Source organism: Branchiostoma belcheri, unplaced genomic scaffold, assembly GCF_001625305.1.
Source record: "Branchiostoma belcheri isolate BF01 breed outbred unplaced genomic scaffold, Haploidv18h27 scaffold5, whole genome shotgun sequence".
NCBI lineage: Eukaryota > Metazoa > Chordata > Leptocardii > Amphioxiformes > Branchiostomatidae > Branchiostoma > Branchiostoma belcheri.
The window spans coordinates 5,837,716-5,854,240 of record NW_017804131.1 but is presented as its reverse complement, the minus strand read 5'-3'; the positions used below and the strand labels follow the sequence as shown (position 1 = coordinate 5,854,240).

Below are 16,525 nucleotides of genomic sequence, written 5' to 3'. Positions count from 1 at the left end.
ATGCGGTTTCTTTCAAAACCTGTCTTTATAGTCTGCAAGATAACTCCTTTCCTAACTTTCAGGTGGTATCGACAGGGTCGGCGTCTTCTCAAGCACAGTGACCTTCCCAGACGGCGAGAAGGTCAAAGTCATCACCATCGGAATGTCAGCTGATGGTGAGTTGTCTCAAATAATTCATATATCAAAACCAATGTTAGTGGTACTGTCATTGCTTGGATTTTCGTGTTTACGATGTCAATCGTTTTACCCAAACGTAATACTGCTTTGAACATGGTACTGTATGTTTAGTAACATGCTTGCTTTCTGGCGAAATCTTTAAAAGCCAATAAGTTCAGATAGGAACAACGTATTTTCATCATATTTGGTGTGTAGGTAGCTGAGAGAGAGTTGTACATAATAAAATGCAAATTATGCAAATGAGGACTTAATTTGCATAATTAAGGAGGAAATTCTATAATTACAGTGTTTTATATAATAGTTCTTTTATACATGTAATTTATTTAATCTCTGGCAGGAGGAACAACAACAGATACCAATTATGCTAATGATGACCTAATTTGCAAAATCAATGTGAAAATTCTGTGATTCATCTTATTGGTGAATGATGGGAATTTTATACCTCGTGACATGTGTAAGTTACGTAAAGGTTAACACCACTATGCATATATTATGTTGATGTAGATGTCAATTGCATAATTAATGAGGACATGTTGAAATGAAGTATGACAAAGCAAGCCCATATTTCATGGAGGTATGAGATCTCGGGACTCTTGTTTTTCATTTTTCAAACATAGCCGACATCTACCCGAAGTACTTTACAGTAACGGCGAACAAGGGAGACTCCGTCACATTGTATACACAACCTGCGGGAGAAACGCAACAGGTAATAAAAGTTTATTTCTCTGCTGTTGGTATTTTCCCCACCGAAAATAAAATAAATTCCGGACTGCAGTACAACCATTCATCTAATCGTCCTAAGTCCTACTAGTCTACTTAGTAGCCAGAACGTAAGATGTTACGATTTTGCCACTGTAACACATAGAATAGCTACTCTCCACCAGACTCTTTTGCGGGCTGAATAAATAGAAAATGCAGGCAAACTGTGCCCCCTGGCCAGCTATATTCTTTTTAGGCCGATTTCTACCATTTATTACCTTCGCCAAGAAGGTTATGTTTTCAGTAGCGTTTGTCTGTGTGTGTGTGTGTGTGTGTTTGTGTGTGTGTGGTTTAGCAAGATAACTCGAGAAGCAGTAGATGGATTGGAATGAAACTTGGTAGGTGGGTAGGTCTTTATGAGACCTAGAAATGATTAGATTTTGGGCCCCCTGGTGGCTTTCCTAGGTACTGCAGCTGAACTTCCGGTTTTGATATCTCCTGTTCTGGACATGCTAGGGTCACGAATTTTGGTTGGTAGATAGCTCTTGGGGCCGGGAAGACATTACATGAGTTTGGGTCCTCTAGCGCCTTGTTCTGAAACTGCAGGAGCATTTGTTGAAAAAAATTTCTAGGACGATAACTCAACAACCGGTTGACGTATTGTTGTGATTTTTGGTATGTAGGCAGTTGAAGTGATGCTTGACATAATCAGATGACAATTATGCAAATCAGGAGCTAATTTGCATAATTAATGAGGAAATTCTATAAATCTGCTTTGTTCGATAATAGAACTATGAAACACTTGTGACATCTACTTGAGAACGAGAAAAACATCTGAGGATATAGACTATGTAAATGAGGACCTAATTATAATAATAATTAATGGCAAATTCTTATAATTCCATAGTTGTAACTGCTGCACCCCGAATTTCATACTTGCCACATTTGGAAGTTAAGTGAAGGTGAACATCAATAAACATAATTTATTCAAATCATGACCTCATTTGCATAATTTATGAGGAAGTGCTTTATTAGCCTTTTTGTTATGGCTGTCATTTGTTAAGGCTGTCATTGGATGGAGAATATGATCAACTGATATAATCCATGCAAATGAGGCTCTTATTTACAAAATCAATGATTAAAATTTATAATTCGTCACCCGCAAGGGTTAACATCATTTGGCGAAGGTATGAGATCGTTGAACTCTTGTTCAGCCTGCAAAAGAGTCTGGTACATGTTGTAGACCTATAGAATAGCCGGAACGTTAATGTTGTTATATGGCCTACTCCGACAGACTGATGTCCGGTGGCGGAGAAACGGCTTCCCGCTGTTCGGTCCGAATCAGTTCACTCTGGAGCTGACGTCCCTGGACCCACGCTTCCAGCCGGGGGTGTACGAGTGCTCCTACCCTAGCGACTTTAGTGAGAAACGCCACGCTATTTCTCTGCTCATCATCAGAGGTTTGTGTGTCAAAGTATTTGTTCCGAGTGTCAGAGAATCGCAGACCAGATGTGTATTGTATCAGGATACTTTCAACAAAAGTTACATGTAAATGACAGATTTTTTATGTCCATTTTGTTGCAATTTGGTTTATGTTGTTGCTTATGTTGTTGCTTATGTCCATTTTGTTGCAATTTAGCGCTTAAAAACATATCAGATTCAGATTTATTGAATATCGACCGGCATGTCAGGTGAACTGCATGAAATATGTCGAGTATTTACGACATGCGCCCATTCTTACAAAAATATAAAGTTAGCATAAAATCTTACATATATCTGTGTCATTAGCGGTAAAATACATAACAAAAACCTATCACAACAATGAATGAATCAGCTATAACATTCCCAAACCAAGTAAATTTTATGGATGACGTCCTTTGGAGACCCTATATCTAATGCGAGAGGGCGAAAAAAAACAAGGGCCCTAAAAAACAAGATGCCTACATTAGAAATATACTAAGACCCTGTCTATACGGAACCACCCAAGGCGGTTTACATGTGGTTTACCCCGAAGCCGGTTTCAAGTGGCTCCGTCTGAACGGTCCGAAATCACATTGAAAGCGCCTTCGTCTGGAGCCACTTCTAGAGGTGGTTTCGAATCGGTTTCCCCGCATCGCGATTTGCGTCTGAACGCAATGTGATTTCAATGTGACTTCGCCTGGTCATGGATTACGGAGTGATATTTCTTTTTTTATATGCAATACCAACTTTTACGTGGCAGCAACTTACAGAGCAGTAATGGTCAAATAATGTGTCCGTTCTAGGGCGAGCTTCACCGCCTCTGGCGGGACCACGTCGGCATTCGGCCGAGATAGGCTGGGAGGGGGGCATCGGCAATCATGTCGTTGACATCTGACATTAATAACACGCTACCTTGCGTGTTATCATCAAACAGCAATAAATGTAGCGCAAGAGCATTATGTTCGGACACGGTTTCACAGGTGTGTGTGGCACGTGGACCAGATGTGAGGAATGTGAGTTACCCGAATCGCGCCTTGGGTGGTTCCGTATAGACACGGCCTAAGAGACGACAAATGTTAGGACACAAATTGAATGAGGTGACACAGACTAACAAGCAAGAAGTCTTTTAGTCAACATCAAAACAGCAATAAATCAGGTGGAACAGCATTTGTCGTCCTGTCCTGTTTCTTTCACATTTTTGCAGGCCTGCAGAAACAAAGCATGTGCTCTTTACGTTAATTTAACGATTTGCGGCACTGTCGTGACTCTTTGGTCATTACAGGAAGCGGAATTTCTTGGGTTAGTTTCTAGGAACAGGACAAAATCAATGCGCGCGCACGTCATCCATAAAATTTAGTTGTTGTGGCCTTAACAGATCTAGAAATGAATAACATCATAAAACCACTAATTAATAATAAGATAATACAAAGAGCTGCTTGGAGACAAACTGCCCTGGAGACAGACTGACCATCGTTGTCACTGTCCAGCGTGTCCTGAGGGTCTGTGGGGAGAGGAGTGTGACCTGCCGTGTCCGGTCTGTCTGAACGGTGGGCAGTGTCAGGTGGACACGGGGGAGTGTGTGTGCGCACCCGGCTTCATGGGGACAACCTGCCGGACACGTATGTACAACTATATATGCTTTCTCATTCCATCATTTATACAAGCAACGGCAAAAAAATACACAGCAAACTTCTCACGAAGATGACTTCATCGGGGCAATTCTGAAAGGTTTCATTGTGCACAATCTCCAAGCAGAAATTTTGGTGGGGGTAAGACAGTATCAAATTGGCCAGTCTGTAACCATTTCGGTGGTGGTAGCGACATAAAGGGCCATATATAAAAAACAAACGATCTTCCACCATCAACCTCTGCTTGGAGAGTAATTGTGCACTGAAACTAGGTGTTACTGGTTCACTGTGCACTAAAGCTATATAATACTGATGCACTGTACACGTGCACTGAAGCTAGGAGTTACTGTCATAATTGCCCTGATGAAGATATACTCGTATGCAGAATGACAGACGGTCATCAAAACGTCGGCTCTTGTTAATCAAACGGTTATGCATATGAATAAAGAACTTTTCTATTAAATCATTCACCTGACCTAGTAAAGGAGTCAAGATTTTTACTGTTTCCGCTCTTTAGCATGTGCTTCATACACGCCCTCTTTTATGTTTCGATATACTTTTGTAAACTTGTTGTGACTGTTCCAACCAGCGTGTGGAGGGAACAGGTTTGGTCGGGACTGCAGCTTCCGCTGTGACGAGACAGAGCGGGACGACCCAGCGGGCTGCTCGGGACACCTGTTCTGTCTGCCCGAGCCGTACGGCTGTTCCTGCGGCCCGGGATTCACCGGGCTACTCTGTCAGAGAGGTAAGGGACCGGAAAAACTATCCTAGCGACCCTTGGGATATGGGAGGATGCGGTTTTGGGTAGACGACAGGATAGTTTTTCTGGTCTCTTAGAACAACACCCGCTCTCTACGGCGTCTCCCCGCGCGTTCAGCTTGGGAACCCCCATTTCAGCACCAAGGACATCGCCCGGCGGCGGACAGGGAAATGGGGGTTCCTCAATCTGGACGTGCGGCCGCGGGGAGACGCCGTAGAGAGCGGGTGTTGCTCTAAGAGACCAGGAAAACTATCCTAGCGACCCTTGGGATATGGGAGGATGCGGTATTGGGTAGACGATAAAGAAAAAGATAGCTATTTTCATAAAACATTCACATAAGGTTTTATTTATGTCAGTTCAAATATTTGTTTACTGTTTTGGTACTTCAATTTTGTATTTATTGGAAAGTACATGAATTATTACTTTCATTTACTTTCATTTTAAACATATTATTTCTATTGTTTGACCTCTGATCTCCAATTCATTTTTTTATCTATGATTGATTCTGTTTCAAGTTGTTATAATTTCAGTATGATTTGTATGTTTTATTTATTATCATTGCTAAAAGCAATTATTATTATCATTATTATTGTTATTTCATTGTATTTCGTGGACTCCAGGAAGAATAGTATGGAGTTGAATTCCATACTAATGGAGATCTAAACAAACAAACAAACAAACAAACAAACAAACAAAAAAGGTTAAAGTTTCCTTCGTAACTAGCCTGGTATCCAGTCTATCGTGATTGGTACGGGCTCTCTTGGGGGCTTTAGTCCCGTCCGCCCGGTGCAGTGGGGGTTTTGCGGCCCAAATAGACTGGACACCAGGCTACTGCGTGACAGGTTAATAGCTTTCGCATCTCTACTGATACATGATTGAAAATGAGCACCATTTTATAATGGATTGTACACTATACAATGATAAGCGCCTATTGCTGTTCACCTTTCTTTCCGCTTGTTCAATTGATTTCAATACGTTAGATCCTATAGATAAATTCAACTACATTCTCAGGGGAGATAACCAATACAGTGTTCAAATAGGAAAATACACTAAAGAATGTTTCGATCTTATAGAGAACACATGTTAGAGAATGGTTAACCTTTATTGTTACATCATACATATACGCTGTACGTAAGATGACGTTATCCACACATGTATTTAGCTTTGTTAGATCTTTAGTTAAGTTGTAGAAGACCATACAAAAGTCTCTGTACTTTTTTGTTGTGTCAATATTTAAAAGAACCTCACTGATGTTGTAGATTGCAGTCCGGGTACATTTGGCGCGGGATGCCAGTCCACCTGCCACTGCTCCAGTATTGGTCCGGGGGCGTGCGACCGTTACACCGGGGAATGTCGGGACGGCTGTGCCGTCGGCTGGACCGGACCCAACTGTCAGGAAGGTACGTGAGGCTCAACATACAACACGTATGCAAAGTGGGGTCGCGTATTCGGCTCAGCGCCAAGAGGTCTCGAGTTCGAATCCTACCCATGTCACCGATCTTGTGCCCTTGGGCCATAGAGTGCGATGGCCGGATAGAGCACTTCGCTGAACAAGGCCCTCCCCCGAAAAGATACCCCTGCTCTAGCCGCTCCTATAGAAAGAAACGCTGCCCCGCTAGACCGTCTGCACATGAGACTAGGCATAAATAAAAGGCAAGGGACGTTAGCTGCAGCAGGTACATGTTTTGCAATTGTCCCATACTTCTTTCCAAGTGTTCCTCTTTGCATTATATGATATTAACAGATTCATTTTCTTTTCATTTTGCACTAGAGTTGACATCATTCCGTGAAGTCTGCATCCCAAATCCGTGTCGGAATGGAGGTACATGTTCCCCCAACCCTGCATCCGGCGGCTTCACCTGTGACTGTGAGCCAGGCTATACAGGACAACAGTGTCAGCAAGGTATAACATCTCCGTTTACACTCTAAGTCTAACTTTGTCTGGGAACAGTAGAAAGTACATTTCACTTAGATCTGGTCCAAAATTCATCAGTTGCTATGTATCATTTGTCACAAAACTTACGCAAATATAGTTTTTTCAATGCTTTACAAAGCCATGAAAAATGTAAAGCCACTAGCACAAGTCTCTATGAACATAAGGCCGGGCGCCCTGCCTAGGTCACACCGTCTTAATTTTATGGATGACATCCTCTGAAGACCCCCAAACTAGTGCGCGCGGGCGAATAAAAAAAATTCCGGCCAAACATAAAACTGCTACTAAACCACGGGAATACAAAGCTGGTATTGTGAATTTGCGACAGTACTTAGCGACGTATACGACATGCCGGTACATGCTGGCCTTTTGCGGAATTTATGAATCGGCACTGTACGTATGAGTTATTGAGTCGTGGAGCTTTGGTAGCCTGGTTGCCCGGCTCCGTATTGTCGCTAATTACCATGGACTACCCAGGCCTAGAGCCAGGTCAGAGCCTCAGTGGACGTGATCTTTTTTTTTCTTTTTTTTTCTTTTTTTTTGAGAACAGGCGAAAATCAATGCGCGCGCGGATGTCATCCATATTAAGGCGGTGTGGCCTTACATGAGTGTCCGCCGCCGGGCTATGTCCTTGGTGCTGAAATGTGGGTTCCCCAAGCTGGACGTGCGGGGAGACGCCATGTATGTGGAGCGGGCGTTGTTCTCCAGTTTTTGTGCCCGATTATTAGCATATCACACAGTTTCGTAGATCTAATTTCTCCATTCAACATTATCTTTTTTTATTGTTCACAGTCACACAGTAAATCCAAATACAACACAAATGGGTAGCGCATTTAAGTATCTAAGACTTATTTGAACGCTACCGCTTGCTACCTTTGTTTTCAGAACTTGACGAATGCGAGTCGACTCCATGTCAGAACGGTGGGGTGTGTTATGACGAGGTGGGGTCCTATGTGTGCGTGTGTCCCGAGCAGTACACTGGAGTCAACTGTGAGGAAGGTATGCAACCTTTGGGAGCAACGTTACGGGAGTTTTCTCTTTCATGGACCACCCTTGGATCAAGAAAATGTAATAAAAAAAGGCACACAACGTCGGCTTGAAATGTTTGAAAGTCTTTCACGTAATGGAACTGTATTATTTGAACTTGTTGAAAACATGCCAAATCTCAAGAGTTTTGTGTCAGAAATGTACGTATTCTCTTTTTCCAGACAGGGACTTTTGTGACTCCGATCCTTGCAGGAATGGCGGGACGTGTGTTACCACTCCTCAGTCGTTCATGTGCCTCTGTACGGAGGGATACATGGGTCTTACCTGTTCTATAGGTAAATATACGTTATAACGTTCAAGTATATTCATCTGACAGCATACAGATTGTAGTGTAGTGTAATTATTTCTCAACAGTTTGGCATGGTGGGAAGACATTTTCTTCTTACCTGTGATTGGCCAATTAATGATCATTTTGAAGAAGGCCATTGGTTGAACGAGACATAAATCCACCAATGGAGGCGTAGTAACTGCACACCAACCGTAAATCATTGACCTGTCCATCAGAGTTTACTTAGCCAACGTACAAAAACTTTGACCAATCATGTTAGCAATATTTAGCCAATATCTTAGCCAATCAAGATCAATGTCACTCGTCCAGCATCTTGAAATATCTGCATTTTATTCAGTGATCACTAGGGGTCGCTACAGGACCGTGAATGATACATAACTTGTGTACTTGTTTTTACTTCAGAAATAGACGAGTGTGCCTCGGACCCGTGTCTGAATGGTGGAAACTGCACAGACGGTCTGGCCTCCTACAGCTGTGCGTGTCTGCCGGGGTTCAACGGGACTGACTGTGAAATAAGTAAGTATTTCTTGTTACATCTACTTCATCTGTATGACCTATTCAAGCCTTTCCATCTTTTTTCTAAGTACAACAACGATTCTTCCTAGACCGTCCCTCGGGCATCTTTATGTTTACCGAAGGGAAACATATTGTTTTTACTCAGTTTCTTCCTCCTCTTCTGTTTTAAACACTAACCCCTGACCTGACCAATGACATGATTTGTTGACGTCTGTCACCATAGTGACTGGTTTTGGGATAGCCTGGGTACCATCCGGATTTTCGCTACGCATCGCTCGAAAAAATCACAGCCTGGGTACCATCCGGATTTTCGCTACGCATCGCTCGAAAAAATCTTTTCGAGCGATGCGTAGCGAAAATCCGGATGGTACCCAGGCTAGTTTTGGGTTACATAATGTTGCAATTTCATGATCTGCTCTACTCCTGTCACCATATACTAGTAGTACATGTAATTATGTGAATGTGTTTGAGTAAAAATGAACAGGGCAGACCATGTCCGAAGGTAAACATTATGCATTTGCTTTGCAAATGTTGCTTCTCTAGTTTATTTCTTTTTTTACTTCACTATATGTTCCCATTGTAAACACTTGCAAGGTCCACGAATTATTTATTGTTCATTTAGTAGACTCTTCTTTTCCTATGATTTAAGACATAGACGAGTGCCACCAGGACGCATGCGCAAACGGAGGGATCTGTGAGGACGGCATCAACGGTTTTACCTGCTTCTGTTTCCCAGGATTCACCGGGCCAACGTGTACAGGTGATGGTTGTCTTCCTTCTTTAGATCTATTCACTATGATATCGTACTTCAGTGCGTACACAACATTAACATTATCATGTCTAGAAAGAAATAAATAAAAAGACACAATTTTAGAGGCAAGGAAACGTAGCTATGTGTAGTGTATTTCTTTTGCGTCAGTTAACTCTAATGATCCTGTTGTCATATTGGACTGGACGACAATCTTACGATTGGCTGCAAGAAATGAGACGTGAGAAATGACAAGTACTTGTATTTTTGCTATTTCAACATTTATTACAAAACACTACGACTATACACTCAGTTTTTTTCAACTTATTTTCATGCCGCCACCAACGCAGACAAACGCGAACGATATTTTTACCTGAATAAAGTGAAGAAACACACTCATTTTCACCTGAGTAAAGTGTGCCTTTCCAAAGGGCACAAGATCGGTGACATTGCAGGATTCGACCTCGGGATCTGTTGGTTCCGAGCTGAAAGTTCTGTCGTTACGCCACACGACTCCACAACTTGTTATGTTATACTTGTTGTATTGATATTGCATGTGTTACACCGTACCTATTGTGTGGTTCTGCTTACCGTTTATCTTATATAGAAAACCCGGACGACTGCGCGTCTTCTCCCTGTCTAAACAACGGCACGTGTTCAGACGGAGTTCACATGTTCTTCTGCAACTGTACAGACGGGTACGGAGGGGAGAGATGTGAGGAAGGTAGACTTCGCTTCTGTCCGTCTTTTCAATTTGTATGACCAACCTTTTCAAATTTCATTTTTTTCGACTATATGGATTCATTGCTTACCTTCATTTGTCCTTTCTTTGATAGATACATGCCCGTAGCCAGGGGGTTGAACCCCTCACAAGGCTCAAAGGTCCACTTTTTGGTCCACTTTTTATGTAAAGGTCCACTTTTTGGTCCTGGACACTTTTTATGTAAAGGTCCAAGATTTTTCTTGAAAAGATGGACGGGAATCGTAGAAAAACTCCTCCCTTTTTTTTATTCCGAAACATGTAATCACAAGACGTGGTGACGACACACTCAAGTTTTTCTTCCCTTTGTCATTGAATAAAAATTTATCTCTGATTTTTTCTTGGAAAGCCTCTCAAAAATGCACGAAATGCCATTTTAGAAGGTTCATTTTTCAAAATTTTCCGGGAGAGCATGCCCCCAGACCCCCCTAGGAACCTCGCGCCTATGGCGCTCGAGGTCCCCTCAAGCAGTGGGAAGAACCCCCCCCATTCAAAATCCTGGCTACGGGCATGAGATATCACACTCACGTATTCTACGAATTAGACTAAATAGTGTATTGCAAACCTACAGAAATAGATGAGTGTGCCTCGGACCCGTGTCTGAATGGTGGAAACTGTACAGACGGTCTGGCCTCCTACAGCTGCGCATGTCTGCCAGGGTTCAACGGGACAGACTGTGAAATAAGTAAGTAAAATTTATGGCATACAATACCCTCAAAATCTATGCAATCAATAACAGCAAGTAAGTAAAATTTATGGCTCACCCATTATCATTTTTTTGCGCTGAGATATCAAAACCGGAAGTTCTGCTGCAGCACATAGAAAAGCCGCCAGGGGCCCCAAAATCTTATCATTTCTAGGTCTCATAAACATCTATCTACCTACAAAGTTTCATGACAATCCATCTAAAGCTTCTGGAGTTATCGTCCTATACATCGTACATACCCGCATACTCAGACACAAACGCTATTGAGAACATAACCTTCTTGGCGAAGGTAATTAAGTGAATTCTACAACCCGGCTAGTTATAACTTATTGTTAAACGCTACAAGCTAGACTTTTATCCCATTGAGTTGTCTTCTTATAGAATTTGTATCAATTTACGGCATAAGCGTGTAGCATTTATGGCTGATTCTTCAGAAAACTTTCTTTAAAATGTGTTTTTATTGTTTCAGACATCGATGATTGCTACCTAGACGCATGCGCAAACGGAGGTACCTGTGAGGATGGCGTCAACAATTTCACCTGTGTCTGTTCTACGGGTTTCACTGGGCCAACATGTCTCGGTACACGTGCACTGTCTTTTTCTCTTACCCGTCTTAAGCTTCTTATTACCTTCCCAGAGCTCGAAAATAAAAATGGCCACTGACCACTAAAGTTTAGACTGGCAGAACTAAAACGACACGTTGGGGCATTTTTTGGGACAATAGAAAAATAATCAACATCAGAATGTTAGCCCTTCTTTTGTTTATCAGGCACATGTCCTGGCTTTTGGATTTAAAAAAAAAGTCCCCCCGAATTTCCTGTCTACTCTGCAATTATAGGAGTGAACAAAAGCAAAATAAAGTTGACTTCAAGTTGACGTCATACAATACAGGTTGGGACAGTTCATCCTCACTTCATGACAATTGAAATCTATTTTTGGGACAGTGCTGGGACAATAGGAAGAAAAGTTAATTTTGAGGCCTGCTTTCACGTACGCGGTACTCGTACGATGTCCTCCCATCTCGAAAGATGATGGTTGGTAGTACTTAAACATAGGAGAAACAAAGTAACTATCTTTAGTAATCCGTAAATAATTTCATCAGGTTGGTAAACGAATGAATGGCAAAGTTCTTTGGTCACAACCATATATTTTTCACGAGCCGACGTTTCGATGACCGTCTGTCATCTTCATCAGGGCAATTCTGACTGGTTTACTGTGCACTGACGCTAGATGTTACTTGGTGCATAGTACACTAAAGGTGTTACATAGTTCACAGTGCACTTAAGTAACATCTAGCGTCAGTGCACAGTAAACCAGTCAGAATTGAAACGTCGGCTCGTGAAAAATAAATGGTTGTGACCAAAGAACTTTGCTATTTATTTCTGTACTAATTATACTGGTTTTTCTTTTCTTTTGTTTTCTTTTCTTTTCTGCTCACAGAAAACATTGATGAGTGCGAGTCTACCCCATGTCTGAACGATGGCACGTGTACCGACGGAGTAAACAGATACTTCTGTGACTGTACAGACGGGTACGAGGGAGAGAGATGCGAGGAAGGTACTTTCACCTCATAGCCATGTTTATTGTTCCAAATGGCTAGCTCCTGTGCAGGCTCCCGGGCGGGTGGGAGTTTTGATACTGCGTTTGTAGAATTTTTAACGCGTTCTTTTGCCGGCCATCCTACAACCAGCCGCCCAGAGAAGGGTTTGTATCCGTAGCTACAAAACACATGTACCAAAAGTCCAAAAACCTTCACCCATCCGAAGGCCTGCAAAGGTGGCTAGTCAAATTGCTAGTTAAAAGAAGTGATGAAGTTTTAGGAAACATCTAGATTTTGACATCAGCATGAAAGTTCATCTGAGTTGGTAGATAACATTATGAAAAATTTTAACTGTTCTCCAACTCAAATTTTGACTCATCGGAATTTTCGACTAAATCACTCAGTCTTCCTCAGCTATCTGACCCAAATGCTGTGGACACGTGATTTTTCCCACGTGTGCCATGTACATTGTATATACAATTGGGGTCGCGATTGCTCGCCACAACATCAGCGTTCAGACTACAGTTTGCCTCTAATGTAGGTAATGCCTATACTGCCTGTATTTCCCAGAGACAGATGAATGCCTGTCCCAACCCTGCCATAACGGCGGGACCTGTCGTGACGCGGTGGCGAGTTTCACCTGTTCCTGTCCACACGGCTTCAGCGGTGACCTCTGCCAGGTCATTGAACCCAGTGTAGATGACCTTGACGTTCTAAGCATCGACGTTGACCTTGATGATGACGTCCCGGTTCTAACACCACCGAAAGAAAGCAGAAGTGAAATTAAAACATTTCTGACCACCACAGTCACTGGTCAAAATACTGTCGTTACTGACAACGTTTCCTTGAACAATGTCGCCAATTCAAACGATGGTGACAACGATTTCACGATGTCCAACAGTACCGACTCAAAAGTCAACAGAACTTTGGAAATTACAGAAACAGGTAGGAACTGGTTGGAATAATGTCATATCGCTATGAGTTTTACATATTTTTGAACGAAAAGGCATCTCTTCTAAACTCACAAACTTGTATGAACGACGTGTGGGCGTTCCCTGATAGCCGGTATAACCGCCATTCCGCATAACACACCAGCTTAGCAGGCACTCGGCGCGGCCGCGGCAGCTAGCTATATATATACTAACGATTCTATATGAGTCATAGAAGTACCGATATCATATGGTTTTCATATTGTGTTAAATCATACCACAATCTTTTTAAGTTTTGTAACCGATCAAAATCCGCTATCCGCCGCAAACGTCGGGATGGATTACTTTTGATTCGGATCGGAGAAAATTGAACCGATTCGGTTCGTTCACACTCCAAAAAATGATCCGGATTGATGAATTCTGATCCGAATCGACGCTCAATCCGGATCTCTTTTTTTTTAGTGTGAACGGGGTCATCTGACGTAACATCTGACTAGATATGTACCTTCTACGTTTCAGCACAACCTGTACATGAAGAGCCTACACAGTACTATTATGAGCCTGTTGTCGGTAACTTGACTATGTGGAACGCCAGCTATCTCCAGGACTGGGAGTTACTCCTTCTCAGGGACTGTAACGGAACCATCCTCAAGTTAGAGGCAGGACCCAACAGTTCGCTGATTTGTAAGTTCCGCCTTAATTTACGTGCACTGCAAATCTTCTATCATTTCATCTAGGTGCCAGCTCATACACATACCGCATACATACGGTCCATCGGGATTTTAGTATATACATGTAGCTATCTTTTTTCTATCATATCACTGCAGCGTGTCATAGCCTGGATGCCAGGCTACTAGGGCCTTACACAGGTCAGCTCCTCGGCTCTTACAAGTCTTGCCTTAGGCGACGGTCCCTAGCCTCTGAACTAAGACCTGGCACGCTAGCTATAGCGTACTGTGCCTCACTGTTGGTCTTGCTAATTGTGACACCGGTACCCACTTATTCTAGCAAGTATGCCACCAAATGACTTGAACCGTAGCAATCAGGAAGGGTGACTGATTTCTTAATCTCCAAGCAGATCTTTCGGTGGCGGCAAAAGAAAGTATCAAATTGACCAAGTAGTATCCATTAGCAAGACAGTATTATATTCATTGACCTCTCGGTGGCTAATTATATTTTTGGACACTCCTCTGGCTAATGGATACTACCTTGCCACCGTATGATCTGCATGGAGATTATGATTTCTCACCGAGTCACAAATTACTTTTTTTTCTCCAGGTTTGGAAGACCCCCCTGTGGACGAGCCCACGTCCACTCTCCCCCTGCAGGTGTTCGCCCTGGTGGTCAGTCTGGCTGTGCTGGTCAACTTCGTGGCCATGGCCTGGTGGCAACACTCGTGATAAAGGAGTCCGCCTAAATATGTACCATGATAGTATAATATGGCAAATTCACTTTGAAAACTTGCAAATAATGCGGTGTAAGACATACGCATCACCGTAATATCATCGAAGCATGGCATGATCGTACTATTTTGGCACTTTACACGCTACTGAATTAAAATCAAAGTCGCTTCCCGACTAGATTTCCCATATATGCATAGTTAATGTGCTCGAAATTTCTCAATTTAAAAAAAAAAGAAGTAAAATCCAAGTTTTCTATGCTGCTCTGTCAATACATAGGTTACTGTGTAACAATTTAGGCCTGCTACAACTGGTCGGCAAGGTAAAATAGCTCCTTTAATGTATACATTTAATCTTGTGTAAATACTGTCAATACTAAGACCCTCGTTTGTATTGACTTGTTTCGTTATTTCTACCATTATTATTCCAAGGAATGATTTGCAAATTAAGCTGTTTAATTTCAGTTTCTGTAACATGTGAATTACAAATTAAAGTAATTATATCTTATTTATTTTACTGATATGATTGATTTTTAGGCTCTTTTCCTGACAAACCAATAAGTAAATTTGCCAGTCGTGATGTTTTAAGTACTTTAACCAAGTGAAAGTTTATTCAAGCTATAACTATCTGGAATACTCTCACTAGCGAAACTCGAACAACCCGCTCCATCAGCTCCTTTAAAAAGAAATTATGGACAATACTTGATAAATACTTGATGACAACTACTTAGTAAATAGTCCAATAGAATAATATTGTATTGGCAATGTAAATATAGTGCACAACATCTGTTATGTAATAGTATATTAACCTGACATATAAATGTAATTGTAGTAAACGCACGACGACCAGGCCGGATATTCTAGCTTGTTAACGCTTGGCCACAACATCTGTTATGTAGTAGTACCGGTAGTATGTCTATCTGAATTGTAACTGACACTGTTAACTGTTCCGTTTATGTTATTGTTATGAGGGCTAGCCCGTTATAATAGCCTCCGGCTAGTTGGGCAGTCCTGGCTGCATACATATGTGTTATCAGCCTAATAAATCGAATCAAATCAAATCAAAGTTTATTCAATGACATTCTGTATGTTCTTGGTTTATCCAAGAACGAATATGCTTTATGAAATGGTGAAAATAGCTCAAAATAGAGTCGACATTGAAGATTTGACTATGAAATTGGCTCTACAAGGAATCTAGTCATCCACAGACAATGTGCATTTCATCTTCAACCTTGCCCCTTGCGGAGAACTTTCCCTTTCCCCAAGGTCACAAGTGAAAGTTCTCCGAATGCCCCGCCCACTTCCCCACCACCTCCCGGCATGCAGTGCGCTGACACGTCGCCATGTTGACATGCAGGTAGAGCGAGACTTCTGAAAGGAACTTTTTCACTTCCCTTTAATTCCGGCGTTTCGGTGTACGAAAAGTACCCGATAACTTCTCTATAGCTTCTTCAATCTTTGCTTCATCTTTGTAAACGTTTTCATAAGCGTTCCTCCCTGTATTAGCCTTGTATAGAATTATTTTATCATGTAAACACAAGCTTGGGTTTTGACGGAAGGAAGGACTGTGAGAGATCGCCACTGCACCTGTATACGCCCCCCTCCCCCCTACCTAGACCAGCTGACGGCTACCTGTGCAAGTACGGTAGTTGTTGGTCCACGTTTGAGAGATTCGCTTGGATGAGAGACGACGTCAGCATGATTTGCGCCCGCCGTGGCCAGGGGAAGTGGCAGACTCTGATTTTCGTGCTGGTGCTGGTCGGGTTCGGGTACGGTGCGTACGAGTACAACCAACTACAGATCAGACATCAACACGCCGAGCACAGGTCACAGAAATATCAGTCACAACAGGAGTCTCTGTCAGCACAGCTACAAGGTCGGTATAGATTCTGTGCTGCTTCTCTCTTCATATTTCCTGTATTCTTGTTTACAC

At 42.3% G+C, this 16,525-nt stretch overlaps 1 protein-coding gene across 1 annotated transcript in view; it reads left to right on the top strand.

The window, feature by feature from the left end:
- Positions 1-16,525, top strand: part of LOC109479705 — a 33,471-nt gene that overhangs the window by 1,700 nt on the left and 15,246 nt on the right. The window contains 20 exon segments of the mRNA XM_019781696.1: positions 63-155; positions 795-883; positions 2,171-2,336; positions 3,825-3,956; positions 4,555-4,710; positions 5,985-6,125; positions 6,497-6,628; positions 7,544-7,657; positions 7,867-7,980; positions 8,397-8,510; positions 9,160-9,270; positions 9,866-9,982; positions 10,590-10,703; positions 12,165-12,281; positions 12,835-13,209; positions 13,713-13,877; positions 15,324-15,329; positions 15,801-15,949; positions 16,214-16,250; positions 16,253-16,468. Of these exon segments, the coding sequence (XP_019637255.1) occupies positions 63-155; positions 795-883; positions 2,171-2,336; positions 3,825-3,956; positions 4,555-4,710; positions 5,985-6,125; positions 6,497-6,628; positions 7,544-7,657; positions 7,867-7,980; positions 8,397-8,510; positions 9,160-9,270; positions 9,866-9,982; positions 10,590-10,703; positions 12,165-12,281; positions 12,835-13,209; positions 13,713-13,877; positions 15,324-15,329; positions 15,801-15,949; positions 16,214-16,250; positions 16,253-16,468 (2,658 nt within the window).